This window comes from Anguilla rostrata, chromosome 13 (assembly GCF_018555375.3).
Source record: "Anguilla rostrata isolate EN2019 chromosome 13, ASM1855537v3, whole genome shotgun sequence".
Lineage (NCBI taxonomy): Eukaryota > Metazoa > Chordata > Actinopteri > Anguilliformes > Anguillidae > Anguilla > Anguilla rostrata.
The window spans coordinates 6,849,706-6,865,272 of record NC_057945.1 but is presented as its reverse complement, the minus strand read 5'-3'; the positions used below and the strand labels follow the sequence as shown (position 1 = coordinate 6,865,272).

The 15,567-nt window shown below is 46.0% G+C and overlaps 1 protein-coding gene across 3 annotated transcripts in view; it reads right to left on the bottom strand.

Annotated features, from left to right (window-relative positions):
- The window catches only part of chd6 (chromodomain helicase DNA binding protein 6), an 81,747-nt gene that overhangs the window by 29,802 nt on the left and 36,378 nt on the right, over positions 1 to 15,567 (bottom strand). For all 3 annotated transcript variants that reach the window (XM_064306179.1, XM_064306181.1, XM_064306180.1), the window contains exons 11-18: positions 15,307 to 15,428; positions 14,514 to 14,757; positions 13,228 to 13,404; positions 11,283 to 11,426; positions 10,276 to 10,531; positions 2,915 to 3,125; positions 2,072 to 2,267; positions 1,141 to 1,305 (exon numbers count right to left, since the gene is read on the bottom strand). In XM_064306179.1, the coding sequence (XP_064162249.1) occupies positions 1,141 to 1,305; positions 2,072 to 2,267; positions 2,915 to 3,125; positions 10,276 to 10,531; positions 11,283 to 11,426; positions 13,228 to 13,404; positions 14,514 to 14,757; positions 15,307 to 15,428 (1,515 nt within the window). The remainder of the gene's footprint in view (positions 1 to 1,140; positions 1,306 to 2,071; positions 2,268 to 2,914; positions 3,126 to 10,275; positions 10,532 to 11,282; positions 11,427 to 13,227; positions 13,405 to 14,513; positions 14,758 to 15,306; positions 15,429 to 15,567) is intronic.

Here is a 15,567-nt window from a genome sequence, read left to right as displayed (position 1 = left end):
TCCGGGTTCAAATCCGGGTCCGACCGGATCCTCTCTGCGTGGAGTTTGCATGTTCTCCCGTGTTCGCGTGTGTTTACTCCGGGTACTCCGGTTTCCTCCCACACTCAAAGACATGCATGTTAGGTGCGCTCCTGTAGTTGCCCTTGACCAAGGCACTTGCCTCAGAACTGCTGTTGGTCCCCGGGCGCTGCACTGTGGCTGCCCACTGCTCCTAAGTAACTAGGATAGGTCAAAAGCAGAGGACAGATTACCCCACGGGGTTCAATAAAAGTATATCTCTCTCATCTCTCTCTAGTAACTGGCCAAGGCAATTTATCAGCTGACCCCTAAAATTAAAAGTAGCGAGCTGAAAAATTCTTCATCACAGCTCATATTTATAATGGTTTCATGTTCGGTTTGGGATTTAACTAAATGAATCTGTTAGGCAGGCTTTGATAAGCACGTGAGAATAATGAGGAGATCAGGCTATTCAGCCCATCCAGGCATTTCATTCACTTTCAGACTGCGGAGCAATCAGTGAGGCACCAAGCCTCTGCCTCTACCACAGGACCTGGCAACCTGACCCACAATATGTGAAATATGGATCCGGACCATCTCATGTGTAATATAAAGAACGATGTGGAAGGTGTGGGACTGGGCAGGGGAATCAGGCTGATTAAGACCACGCCAACTGTCAGAGCAGAGATTGCACACAGGTGAGCCCCCTTAGCTCTTTAACATACAAACTGCTCTGACCTCAGCAGGTGCCAGGAACACAGAGACGCACGATGAGAGAGAAAGAACGGATGAGAGAAACTGAAAAGCTTAAGTTGCTGAAAGACATGGTTTTTCCTCTTTTCTTTTAGTTTATTGTTTTTTCCATTGCACGAAGAAGAGAAAATACTTTCTGTTCATTTTATTTCAGGAGGCATGTGCCTAGGCACTCTCTCCCTCTTCGTTCTCCCCTCACCCACCAGGAGAACTACAATAACAGGTCAAAAGACATGCAGAACAGACTTTGTTTCTCTGCATCTTAATGTCTTCCCAAAGATTTGCGGTCACACAGACTAATGTTCTGTCTGTATGCTAAAGCCTTTGGGAAACTGAATCCGTATTGGACTACATTTCCCATGAGCCCGTGTGCATGAGGAAGTCTCTCACCCCATTCAGGCTGCCTTTGCGGTTAATGTCCTGCAGCACGGCCTTGTCCAGGCCCAGCTTCAGGCTGGCCTTGTCGAACATCTCCCTCTCGTAGGAGTTCCGGGTGATCAGCCGGTACACCTTTACCGCCTTGCTTTGTCCAATCCGGTGACAGCGAGCCTGAGCCTGTCAATCACACAGCAAACAGAAATTTCATAAAAGCACATCTTCATATGCCATCAAACAGCACACACAGAGACCCTTCAGCCTCCCTATCCACGTTCGTCCTAAACTTCGACTGATGTTTCAATAAAATTGTTTGTTTTTTTCTTCGCAAAGACAGTTCCTTTCGGTTCCTGTTGAACTTGTCGAACTGTGAAAAATAACACATTCAAAGTAAAGTAACACATTTTGCCTGTCGGAGTTGAGCATAAACGATTGAATCTAATTTTACTCCTATTCCACTAATGTGTGTTTTAGACATGCCGTCCCTTACGAGCAGGACTTTCCATGAATACAAATAACCGCATTCTGTGAAAAACACAGTGCTGTAATCATTCCATCATTCTTCCACCATCTTATTTCAATTACGCGCATAGCGTGTGGACTTACTGTGTGTACTTTGATATGCGAAATTTCATCGCAAAGGAAAATGCGGACTGAACGTTACAGCAACTTTTTTTTACAACATTCCCGCAAGGTTGTACAGAACGACACCGCAACAATTTAGAAGTACATTTTTTTTTAAGTTTCCTCTCCAAAAACCTTTCCAGGTATGCTGCAAGTAGGTCCAGATTTTACCCGAAAGAAAATAAAATAAAAGGAAGATATGCTCGCTATGTCAAAATAACAAGAACACAATAACTTTTTTTTTCCAATTTGAAACAACCAATTTTAAAATAAACAAAATTAAATAAACGAAGGCTATTGGGCTAGCTGGGGCGAGACGGACCTGCAGGTCGTTTTGGGGGTTCCAGTCCGAGTCGAAGATGATGCAGGTGTCGGCGGCGGTCAGGTTGATGCCCAGCCCCCCCGCCCGCGTGCAGAGCAGGAAGACGAAGCGGTCCGAGTCCGGCTTGCAGAAGCGGTCGATGGCGGCCTGGCGCAGGTTGCCCCGCACGCGCCCGTCGATGCGCTCGTACGTGTACCTGAGGACGCCAAGCGTGCGGGCAACAGCTGCTGTGAACGCTCGTTCATATTATACAAGGCCTTCACAAGCACTGTATAACCCATTCTTCAGCACTACACGAGCATTCATAAATGCTTATACCAATAACTGTAAAAGGGCATAATGGTGAGTTATGTCATCGGAAGTTCTCTAAGTTCAAGGAAGGACTAAAAAACAAAGCACACTTTGAAGAACACTTTTCTATACTTTCCTTTCCCAGAAGCCATTGCATTGTCTGCTGTGTATTTGAGGGCAAAGAACAATTAAAAGGCAGGAGGAAGTAGTGTATAAGTGTTAGGTATATTTTATTTATGAATTTCTGTAGTGTCGATATCTTTCTTGCTAAGGTTAGAGGTCAGTAGACATGAAAGTACAAGCACATTTAAAATTGAACAGAATTTAAGTGTCATTACACTCAATATTTATTTTTGTAAGTGTACCTGGAAGCATGTTCTTACAAGAACACGAGAGCACAGAACACAAGAATACAGTCTGAAACAGCCCAGGTCAAACCAACTATTCTGAGGGCAGGACGGAACATACCAAGTGACAGATTTTTTAAGGGTGGAGTTTGCCTTTAGGATTATAACTGTGCTTTTGTTTTGTTTTGGCGGCCGGGCCCCTCACCTCCTCTGGATGAGGTAGTCCTCCAGGATGTCCAGGCAGCGCACCATCTGGGAGAAGATCAGCACCTTGTGACCGCCGGCGATCAGCTTGGGCAGCAGCTTGTCGATGAGGACCAGCTTGCCCGCGGCCTGGATCATGGCCTGCAGCTGGAAGTCCCAGGCGTCGGGGCTGTGCGTCTTCCGGAAACTTTCCAGAATCTTCTCCTCCGCGCCTGCGTTCACAGAGACCACAGCGTCGAGCACGGTCCGCTATCCCGAAACGCCGTTCCTAAATTTCGGCGATTTACAGACACTGTTCATCTGGGAGTAGGACTGGGCGATAAACTGCGGTGACAATCACTGAATTTCCGCAGGGTGTTGAGGTGACAGACAGTAAGCAGCACAGCCCGTGCAGCTTCCATATGTATGATGAACAAAAACACACCTCGGACTGCAAGGCTGGCTGCTGACTGGCTGTGATATCAACACACAAAAGACGCAACCAGTGATGTTCTGTGATATCAACACACAAGATACACAAGCGGTGGTATTTTTCCCCATCGGCAATGATTAAAATGGTGATCATAATTATCGATATTATTATTTTTTTTTAATCAGCCAGGACTATTTGGGAGAAAATTTGTATTTCCCTCCAGAATAAACGCAATTCCAGGCGACGGATTTATATTTGGGCTCTGCGTGCTCGGAGATCATCTAAGAAGTGGAAGGCGCGATCGTTTAGTCGGATCCATTTTCACGCTTTTCATTATGACGGTGCTCGTCAGAGCAGGGACTAATAATAGCCCATCTCCACTGCCCTTAATTCGTATCTGGATGCCACTTGAAATACGACACTGCCACACTACCGCAATCCATACCTCTAAACTCGGCTAGGGCGAAATGGCGGGAAGACCGTATGCGGCGCTGTTAAACCGACACAGCGGTAGTGCTCTTCTGTTCAGCGCTAGTTTTAGAGCATATTCGCTGAAGCACATGCGCTGCACCGCCCGTGTCTCTATCAGCTGTGCGTGTCACGTGACAAACAGCAGCGCGAGACGCGCGGCGGCGCGCAACCGGGTTCTTCAAACGGCGTCTCTTCCGCACGTCTCTCGCGGTTCGCTTGTTTCACATCCCCGCTCGGAGGCAAGATAAACATTTCGGGCACGTTTGTGAGAGTCTCGCCGTTGGTGCCGCGCGCGCGGGTGGCGTACCGCATTCTAAATAAAATCAAAAACGTCACGCGTCGCAATAACCTTGCAATCGTACGCTTCTGTGGGGTGACCGTAAGCATTCACATCCATTTCTCTCTCTCTCTCTCTCTCTCCTGAGCTGCACTGGGACACTGCTGCTCCTCTCTTGTCCTGGTAGAGGGGGTTTCTATGGAAACGGTGCTACCCTCTATCCGCAATATGCGGCGAAGGTAATTTCGGGGGCCACTCGTGCAGTTGCGCTAAAAACATAATTTGAACTAAAAAACTTTACGCAGCGAGCCGGCTGCAAGGGCAGAATTTGAAAATGAGAACGAAACCCACAACGCGCGATTCTCGTTACGAAACGGACATGCGGAAAAACATGAGCGCATCCACGTCAGAAACCCAAATTTAATCATCGGTCTGTGCGACTACCACACAGTGCAAACACAACCTTTCTCAGGATGCAGAGCACCCCTACGGCAGCCAACAAAGGCCAAGGGAGACTCCCGTATTTGGCTGAGGTCTCCCAGAATGCAATTCATTCAATCTGGGAGATTTATTTATTTTTTGATGTCATTACAGAATAAATGTTAATAATAATTAACATTATGAATAATTAAGCCACTGCGGTCCTGTCCTTTTCAAACACAAAATCCTACACTTAGTACGTTAGTTACAGCAGCTGTGATAAGTCGATGGACGAGTCACCTTAGATTCGAGCCAAACAGAAGCGCCACCGCGCAAGATATGCTGTACTATGCCTGTACTACTGGCGGCTTGTGTTACCTGCGCTGTGCTATGTGCTTCTGAGCGTTGTGCATCTATGGGCAATGGCATAGAACGAGCTCTCCCCCCGCCCCCCCCTCCCCAGCCCCCCCACGGAAAATCTCCCAGATGGAAATCGCATGAAGTTGTCCACCGCAGTCACCCGGTCGTAGTAACAGATTATTTACTACATGATTATTACGCTGCAGCAGCAGTGCCGCGAATGTAAACCTCGTTCTGAAACGCTTGCGATAACACAGACTACGCAAGCGCGGTGAATTACGACCAGCGGACCTACACGCATCTTAATAAGCCAACATTTTCCAGCCGTTGTGTATCAACACGAGTAAACAGGGTAATAGTGAGCTGTGCAAATTCTGTCACGGTACTTCACTCGCCTACAGTTATCCAGGCTACGCCTCTGTTTTAAACTGCGACAGTGCAGTGACTAGTGGACAAATCTGTTAAAGTGATAACGTGCACTAGACAAAGACAGGCAAAACTTCACACACAGGAAGTATTCTGAAACATTCCGTTTATCTTTTGCTGTGTTGCAATGTCAAAATAAAATATATTAAACTGGGATTTGTTCTCTATCCCTACTTGAGGAACTCCCTATACTGTCAAAATGAAATCCAGCATTTTGATGATATTAAAAAATAAAATCCTTGAAATGTCTTGATTGGTAAGTACTCACCGCCTTTGTATTGACAACGTAATTTGGGCCAAGTGCATTCTTTTTCTTGAAAGACCGCACTAAATTTGTGAACAAAGCTCACATCGATTTGATATAAAGCAGTTTTATATCGAATCAACGTGAGTCTTGTTAACAAATTCAGGACCGTATTTACTAAAGATTTGCACGGCCGTAACCGATACTAATGAGACAAATACCGTTTAAAATGTTTAAGGTTTCCCCAAAAGAACACAACGTGTACAGTAGATGGTTTTCAACCCCGTCTAGCTTTGCTAATCTCCGAATCTGAAACCCTCTCCATGACCTCCCTGGGTACCAGCCCTCTTGGTTCCTCTTTAGATGGCATTCTGTAAACATACAACGGCCAAAAGCACATCGTTTGTTATAGCCACTCGCAGGTGGTGTAACTGTAACAGTTGTTAATTGTAACAGTAACAGCTCTTACACATTTATACAGATGGGGATGTTTTTTAGTCACCCAAGCATCCAATTCCCGCTAGAATACACTCAGAAAACCATACTAACTTGATGAAATGATCCAATAACTTTTTTAAATGATGTATTATTTGATTTATTGCAAATAGAAATAAGGTGGTAGAGGACTGAACTGCACATGTACAAACCAGAAACAGCTACGGTAGCCACATTGTTATTGACCTTGTGAGGCAGGCCTCGGTTTGCAGGAGAGGTTCAGGGCAATTGAAGGACCAAGTGGGCACACGCGCCTGGAGTGCATTACCAATTAGTTTGGGTATTTAAAGTGTGCTCCCTTCCCAGCAGGCGGCTGTGACCGGGGAAATCCTAGCTCGAGAGAGGGAGAGAGAGCAGCGGGGAGAGAGAGAGATAGAGAGAGCGAGAGAGAGAGAGAGAGAACAGAGGAGAGAGAGAGCAGAGGAGAGAGAGAGAGAGAGAGAGAGAGAGAGCTGCATCAATGAGGAGCAGGCAAGCTGCTATGGGCTGTTTGTTTTGTCTTTTTATTTTAGTTTGTTTTAGTTTATTGTTTTCACCCAGAACGCGTGAGGGGGAAGGGTGAAGAGGGTCGTTTATTTGACTCCATGCGGCAACCAACGGTGTTCCCCGGCACTACCGCATCTCCCTCCCAGGGGTGTCACACCTGGCATGTGACACCTTGGTACATTTACCAAGCGTTTCATTTACGGCGACTCTGCCCTAACATTTGCAAAGGAAAGAATCTTTTTAAAACACATCACTCCTTCTTCTTTGGGAACAGTTGCCTGTCAGAAAAGTTCAGAGATGGTGACTCTGGAGATGGTTGGCTATTCAGTATGGAATTAAACAACTTGAAATATTAAAACTGTGTTCTGGACGTTTTTACTAATGAGATGTGTTACCATTTAAAGGTGACAGTGCCTATCCATCTCATGAATCCTGACATCCGCCCAAAATCCGACTCCACCGGAGATGGAGCGGTACAACAATGTGGCTTTCCTGCCACAAGCAAGACGCATCTTAAATGCTGGCAGTACATTTAAATGAATTTGCCGTGGCTATGCTCAATTACATAACCATTCTTAGTAAAAAAAACAGCCCACTAAATTGAAAACACACGGCAATGCACAATTTTGGGGCACTGATGGTAATTTGCGGCACGCTTAGTAAATATAGCCCTTAGTATGATCTTTCAAGAAGAGGGATATACATGGAATATACTTAAAAACATACCTGGACACTACAAGACCAGGCCACGCTACCCGGTCACCCTTGTGTCCCCAGCAGTGGCCCATGAGCCCCGTGAAGGAGACTTGGCAAAAATCAAATTCAGTGTGAAATTCATTTTAGAAACAGTGACAAACTGGTCTTTGAAACAGCACTGCGGCTAATGCAAAGGAGCTTAGCTGACGCAGGCTAAACATACAATCCAAATGCTGCGCGAGTTGTAAGCGCAGACAAACCCTGTGGTAACATTACAGCAGGCTACTTTACACCAAGCCCAACCACCGATGATAATAATTAACTTATTCATTTTAGCTATTTAAAGGGTATACAGAACACCACAATATTTCTCACAGACAGTATGACAATGAGAAAATCTTGATATCGCCAGAGCCTGACTTAATTCCTTGCATTTTTACAGCACTTTTTCTCACAGGCAAGCAACTCAAAGTGCTTTACACCCACCACCACGCTGGGAAGATTCTGATACCACGCAACCCTGACTTATACATTAACAGATTACCAATCTACATGAGAGGACATGGACAGAAATACGCATCTGACCCCAAACCACTAAAACCACAACATCCGTGCTAATTTCAGACTTCAAACAGGTCCTTTTGTGCATGCACAACATCACAGTCACGCATAATGATTTAATGAGCAGGATAGCCCATTCGGCCTGTCCAGCCCCGTTACTTTCCTGTACCATGAGCTCAAACACAAAGCTACACAAAAGACTCGTTAATGGAAGAAGGCTTAATTTGCACAGCCAGTTCGGCCATTAAAAAAAAAGAGGATTTCTAAGTAAAGAGATGACCTTTAAAATCTCCATACGCTTCCTCTGCTGAGAAGTGCCACTGTCCTGAGCACCAGAGCGGTTTAGTAACAACAAGGAGGACGACAATAACAACAAAATATATCCTAGTTAAACGGCACTTCTCATAAGAGGCATTCAAAGTCCTTAAACCATGTAATAAATATAAAAATTAAACAGACAGGAAATAAATAAATGAAACAATCTAAGATAAATTAAAATGCATGCGGACAAAGAGTTAGGGACTTGGGGGGACAGGGAGGTCAGAGAGTGAAAAGGGTAGGGAGGTGCAGACTGCAAGGATGGAAGCTGTCAGGGCTTCCTGTAATAGTGTGAACACTAATGAAGTCTTGTTAAAGCAAAGTTGTAGTAAGGGTGTCTTGGGACGACGGGGGGTGAGGGAACGGGAGAGGACGTGTGGAAGTAATAATCTGAAATGTCTTTGTTTAAATGCTAGAAGTTTAAAAATAAACTTTTCTAACTTGAGGCTGCTATGAATAGTGGGGGCTATGACATGGCTTGGGGAAGAGGATGGGGATGAACATAATATAGAAGGGTACAAACTCATTAGGAAGGATAGATCCAGTAAGAGTGGGGGGGTATAGCTCTCGATGTAAAAGAAAATAAATTTTAATGTGCAGACAATTCAAGAAATTGACCAGATCATGCCTAGGGAGCATATCCGGATAAAGCGTGACTTTTTTTCTCCAAACCACTTCAGCGCAAACCACGGCCCGTAGTTGCACTGGTCAACATGATGAGAGGGCTGATCGGTTAAATTCAGCTTGAGTAGCCATGCCGAGTTTGGTCTTTTATGTACAGTTTAACACGTGCAGGCTGGCTACGATTCATTGGATCTCTGCCTCGATTTGATCTGACTCTCAACTGGGTTTGAAGTTGTTTTGATTCGCCGCAAATGACACGCCATGGCATGGATCCTTCAAAATGTGCATTGAGATTCATACTAGATTTAATCCGTGTATATTAAAGCAGTTAAACCACTGGCGGGTATTTTTAGACAGTACTTAGAAACTGGAGAAATAAATGAGGACAGGAAGCAAGGTAATATAATACCAATATATAAGAAAGGGGACCGTACCGCTCTTCCTCATTTATATCAATGACCGTGATGGGACAAAGTACATTAGTCAAATCTGCAGATGATACAAAACTGGGGGGCCCAGCTAATAGTCAGGAATATACTAAAGTAATCCAAGAAGATTTAAACAAAATCCAGAAATGGGCAGAAATCTGGCAAATGAAATTTAATATAGCCAAATGTAAAGTTCTGCATGTGGGAAATAAAAACATCAGGAAGGATTACTTTATGGGAGGAACAAATTTGTAATGTGCTCAGTTTGAAAAAGACTTGGGACTAATGGTTGATCAAAGCATTTCTGGTTCTAGGCACTATGCTGTAGCAGTAAAAAACAGGATGCTGGGATATATAGCCAAAAGTATTGAGTATAAATCCAAGGAAGTTATACTTATCTTATACAATACATTTGTTAGACCACACTTGGCATATTGTGTGCAGTTCAGGGGACCGTACTACCAGAAAGATATAGAGGCTCTGGAAAAAGTTCACAGAAGAGTAACAAAATCGATTCCTGGTATGAAAGATAAATGATGAGGAAAGACTTAAGATGCTTAACCTCTTCAAGCTTAGTAAAAAGAGACTCAGGGGTGATTTGATTGAGGCTTTTAAATTCATAAAAGGGATCAACAAAGTAAACTATAAGAGATTCTGCAGGTTGAGTTCAGATAGTAGAACGAGGGAAATTAGCAAAAGGAACATTCCGTACAGACATTATGAAGAAATTCACGCAGAGAGTAGTCAATGTGTGGAATAGCCTGCCAGGTCACGTAGTAGAGTCAGAAACTCCGGGGATTTTCAAGACTAGGCTTGATTCGGTGTTAGATACTATCTAGTCTGTAGGTAATCAGAGCACTAATTTAGATAGGAAAATGACGAGCACTGTTGGGCTGAATGGCCTGTTCTCGTCATTATGTTATGTTGGGTCAAAGCGAGTGAGGGGATTGTGGCTGGGTTTTTGTTACCTGTGATCAGGTAGGGGTGGTGGCAGGTGGTGGGTTACTGTTACCTGTGATCAGGTAGGTGTAGTTGCAGGTGCTGGGTTATTGTTACCTGTGATCAGGTAGGGGTGGTGGCAGGTGCTGGGTTACTGTTACCTGTGATCAGGTAGGTGTAGTTGCAGGTGCTGGGTTATTGTTACCTGTGATCAGGTAGGGGTGGTTGCAGCACTTGCGAAGCTCCATCATGGTGTTGATGAGGTTGGGCATGTTGTGCTGGTTGGCTCCCTTGGCCAGGAAGGTGAAGTTCTTCTCCAGGATGGCGCGGTAGTACTTCTTCTGGATGTTGGTGAGCTCCACCTCGATGATGGTCTCCTCCTTGGGCGCCAGGTTCTTCTCCACGTCGTCCTTCAGCCTGCGTAGCATCATGGGCTTCAGGATGGCCTGGAGCTTCTTCACCTGGGGAGGGGGGGGAGGGGACACACACACACAGAACGCCCCGCCGTCAACTCGCCGTCGCGATGGTTCATCAGGTAAAAAAACCAGATTTCAAAACCCTTTCGGTCTCTGAGGGACACCATTACTTCTGTACATCCTGCTATCAGCTGAGAGTGCAAAAGCTCTGTGAGCGTGTGTTTGTGTGTGAGTGTGCGTGTGTGAGTGTGCGTGTGTGAGAGAGAGACAGAGAGAGAGAGAGAGAGAGAGAGAGAGAGAAAGAGAGAGAGAGAGGCCCAATTCCTCTGCCTCTGCTTCAGAAAAGTAGAGTCTGAAAAAGCAGTATGTCCTCAGGATTAGAAAAACATTTAGAAAAGCCCAATTAGAAAAACATAGAGGAACGCAGGTACAGGTTATTAGCAAACTGAGGAATATGAGAGCTCTTATGCAGACAACAACAGTGAGGACTAACTCTGTCAATGACTGTGACCTTGTTTCCCCATGAAAGACAGTGAATGTACTAGAACACAAGAACAAAAGGACATTAGCTGTACCTTAGCAGCAAACGAAAACCGTTTCATAACGGTCAGGAAAACATGCCAATAATGACGCTTTCTGTATTTTCAAAAAAAGGCGGCCAAAAAGTAAACACTGGATGTTACGGATTTATGAGGTTAACTGTGAGAACAGTAACTACAATTCATCAGCAGTGTGAGGACCTCTGCTCATTTCATTCAAAACACTATTCCAAAAAAAAAAAAAAAAAAAAACTCACCTGCTCTTCTGTCTTCAGGTCTCCAAACTCTTCCAGGAAGCTGATTTCGGAGGGAAACTGCAGAGGCTCCAGGAAGTTGAGCAAGCTGAACAGCTCCTCCACAGAGTTCTGCAGGGGAGTGCCTGTCAACAGCACCTTGTGCTCCTGGAGAAATGCCCAACATCGCTTATTACTTATATGTATTTTACCACCAGGTAGATCCAACCCAATGATGCTCATTTCAGATTTATAAGTGCTTTATAACAGGTAACCGCAGTCCAATAGTGCTTATCACAGATTTATATGTGCTTTATAACAGCAAAACTATACAGCCCAAATATGTTCATTACTGTTTTGTATGTGCTTTATAACAGTATGTAAATACAGCCCAAATATGTTTATTACTGATTTATATGTGCTTAATAACAATATGCATTCACAGCTGAAACATGTTTATTACTGAATAATATGCGCTTTATAACAGTATGCATATACAGCCCAAATATGTTTATTACTGATTTATGTGCCTTATAATAAGTAAACAGCCCGATGATGCCTATTGCAGACTGATATGTGCTTTATAAACAGTACAAATATACAGCCCAATTATGCTCATTACAGATTTATGAGTGCTTTATAACAGCATGGAGATACAGGCCAAAAGTGCTTATTACACATGCATATGCAACATAGCTCAGGAGGTAAGACCGATTGTCTGGCAGTCGGAGGGTTGCCGGTTCAAACCCCGGCCTGGGCGTGTCGAAGGGTCCTTGAGCAAGACACCAAACCCCTAACTGCTCTGGCGAATGAGAGGCATCAATTGTAAAGCGCTTTGGATAAAAGTGCTATATAAATGCAGTCCATTTACCATATGCATTCCATAATAAATGGGTTTAAATACCAACTGTACACATCACAGCATGTAAACTGCTGGTGCAAACCGGATGCTTTGCCCAGCCCTGGTGGTGCGTGACACAGCCGGAGATGGATGTTAAATCCGCCGCTGTAGAGCACTACGAACCATGAAGGGCACTAAATAACTTCAGTGCACTGCTATACGTCCTGGTTCATAGTATAAATCCGTAATAATATAGTAATAAACCTCCTCTCCTGTCTGTGTCGACGCGGTCGTGTGCCAGGCCGTTAATTTCAGGGAGGAAAGAGCTCTGTGGGGTCCGGAGCTCGCCAGCTTTATGACATCATCCATTAGCAACCACGCACCATAAAGCAAAAACCTACACACACCAGCGACCAAGAGTCACCGCGCCCATACAAGGTACTAAATAACCTCAAGTACAGAAATATCACGTGTAGAATGCCCCCCCCCTCCCCCCCCATCAAAAAAAGCAACTGAATATCACATCTTCACAGGTGCTGTCCCAGCCAGCTCCCTCTTTCGCTCGACGGTTATTCCCCACAGGGGAAACACTCAATAGGACACTCTACGAGGAGCAGCACATCCTCACTTCAGACACGGATGAATCATCCTTGAGTCACCGTAGACAGGAGCGGCGCTGCAAAAATATCTTAATTTACAGCACATGTCCGTCCTCAAATTCATCTAAAACAGTAGTGAATGTTTTGACATTTTTACCTGCTTGACTTGTTAACCGTTACCGATTGCGTGTTCATTTCGTTTCAACCCACCGGAGTGTACATGCAGAGGTGAAGCATTGCATTGTGGTATTTATTAGCACGAATAGTGTACATGCTTACTAGTACACTATATTTTCCATTGCACTGTGGGAATTTGAGGGCCCTACACAGTGCGTAAATTTTACAGTTGGAATTCGAACACTAACATAAAATGACGTAAAAGCGAACGAAGTGCACTATGCAGTGAACAGGGAGCGACTTCGGACACAGCTATCGTCTCATGAGAAGCATCGCTCCTCCTCCCCGTCTTTGCATCGGTGGCTCCGCCCACGTTGGCGTGATGCGTGCGGGGAGGTGGGCGGGGCCTCACCAGGCTCATGAGCTTGAGGCCCTCCAGCAGCTTGCAGTTGCGGTTCTTCAGCCGGTGGGCCTCGTCGATCACCACGCAGCGCCACTGGATCTTCTTCAGCTCCGGGCAGTCGGCCATGATCATCTCGAAGGTGGTGATGACCCCGTGGAACTTGAACATGCCGGAGACGGTGTTGCCCTGCAGGGAGCGGGGGGTGGGGGTGGGGGGGGGGGGGGGGTGACAGCACGGAGAAGATCAGCGGGGACCTCTGGTTCCTGACCGTCGAGGCCAAAAGCCAAACTTACGGTTCGAGGATCCAATGCACAGTGTACAAAACATTTTAATAATAACCAAAAAGATACCCTTTAGAAAAGTTAACATGATTTTCAAAGTGATTTCCAAATAAAGAACAGCAAGGTGTGCATGTATGTGCATGAATGTGTGTGCATGTGCGCACGCGTGCGTTTGTGTGTGAAGGGAGAGAGTGTACACGTGCGCGTGAATGTGCACACGTGAGAGTGTGTGCATGCGTGTGTGCTGTGGTCGCTGCCAGGATCAGGTTCTGACCCACACCTACGCTGCAGCCGACAGGACGGCCCCCGCCTACTTACAAGACTTGATTCAACCGTATACGGCAGCTCGACCACTCCACTCTGAGGCAGCAGAGTGACTTGCAGCCCCTGCCAGCCGGGTGAAGGGTTCTCGCTCGTCCCTACCACGGAGCTTCTCTACCCTAGCTCCCCAGAGGTGGAACGAACTCCTTGTTCCTTGACGAACCACTCCCTCATTGCCCCTCTTCTGCTGTGGTCTGAAGACGCATCTTCCTGGACTAACTATCACCACGCTGCAGGGCACTCCCAATCTACCCAATCTCCCTATCACTTAAATCCCTCAACTTTGTTCCTATAGAACTTTCATATAGTACATACATGTACCTCCTGTGCCAATTTCAAGCCAGATGTACCTCCATCCAGCACTTATTGTACTTTGTATCATTGTCTCGATGTTCTAGCTAGTCGTGCTTCCTAGTATGACTTAGCGCAGGCTAGGTCAGGGAGTAACGTTTACTGTGTGAACTGGACTTAATGTCTTCACGGCTATGCATAACTGTACAAAATGACTGTTGTACCTTATCGGACCTGTGTTTCGTAGTTGCTCCAATGGCCTTCAGTATGCACTTTGGACAAAAGTGTCTGCCAAACGAATGTATTGTAAATAAATGTAATGCAGACTTCGTGGCCGTGTTGCTACAGAGGCCCGTACTGACACCCGTACCAGCCGTCGCTGCTCTCCGAGCGGCTGCTCACCTGCTCGTCCCGGTGGTACATCTCGTACTGCAGGATCATCTGCCGGCTGATCTGGCTGCCGTGGAACACGATGACGTTGATCTGGGTCCAGGTGCGGAACTCGCGCTCCCAGTTGGTGATGGTGGACAGCGGGGCGATGATGAGGAAGGGCCCCTTCAGGCCCATGCAGAACATCTCGTACAGGAAGGTGATGGACTGGATGGTCTTCCCCAGGCCCATCTCGTCCGCCAGGATGCAGTTCTTCCTGTGGAGACCCCAGTCCTGTCAATCATCTGGCCACGCAGCGCTCCAATCATTTTCATCTCATTTCGCATTTTTATCATCCTTTTAAAAAAATTAATTCGGTGCCCAACGTGGGGCTGAGCATATCCCCTTCCTGCCCTGATTTGGAAAGTCCAGTTATTTACAACCGCAGCTGCGTTCATGTGCAAACCCCACGTCTGCTTCGCGAGAGTGTAGACGGCTGAGTTTCTCCTATGAAACAGCAGTTTCTCTTTCGCTATGAGAGTGTATCAGTCATACAGAATGACGTTATACTGACCACAGTGCAGTCTGGCGGTTTCTCTTTCACAGTGAGAGTACCAGTTGTAGATAATGGTGTTATACTGACCGCAGTGAGGTCTGGCAGTTTCTCTTTCACTGTGAGAGTACCAGTTGTACATAATGGTGTTATATTGACTCCAACGCAGCCTGAATGTTTCTCTTTCACGGTGAGAGTACCTGTTGTACATGACGGTGTTATACTGACTCCAGTGCAGCCAGGCGGACGGATGCCACGGTGGTGCCAGCGTACCTGTTGTACCAGTTGAAGAGCAGCCAGTTCATGCCCTCCAGCTGGTACTCTCTCAGCTGGTTTCCGTTCCTGTAATCCCGCGAGCGTTCCAGCTTCTTCCACTGCTCCGGGAGCGGCCTCTCCTGCAAGAGAGCAGCCTGAGGAACAGCCTGTATGCATGCACACACACACGCACATACACGCACATAAACGCACGCGCACGCACATACATATACACCCATGCACACGCACATACACGCACGCGCGCACACACACACGCAC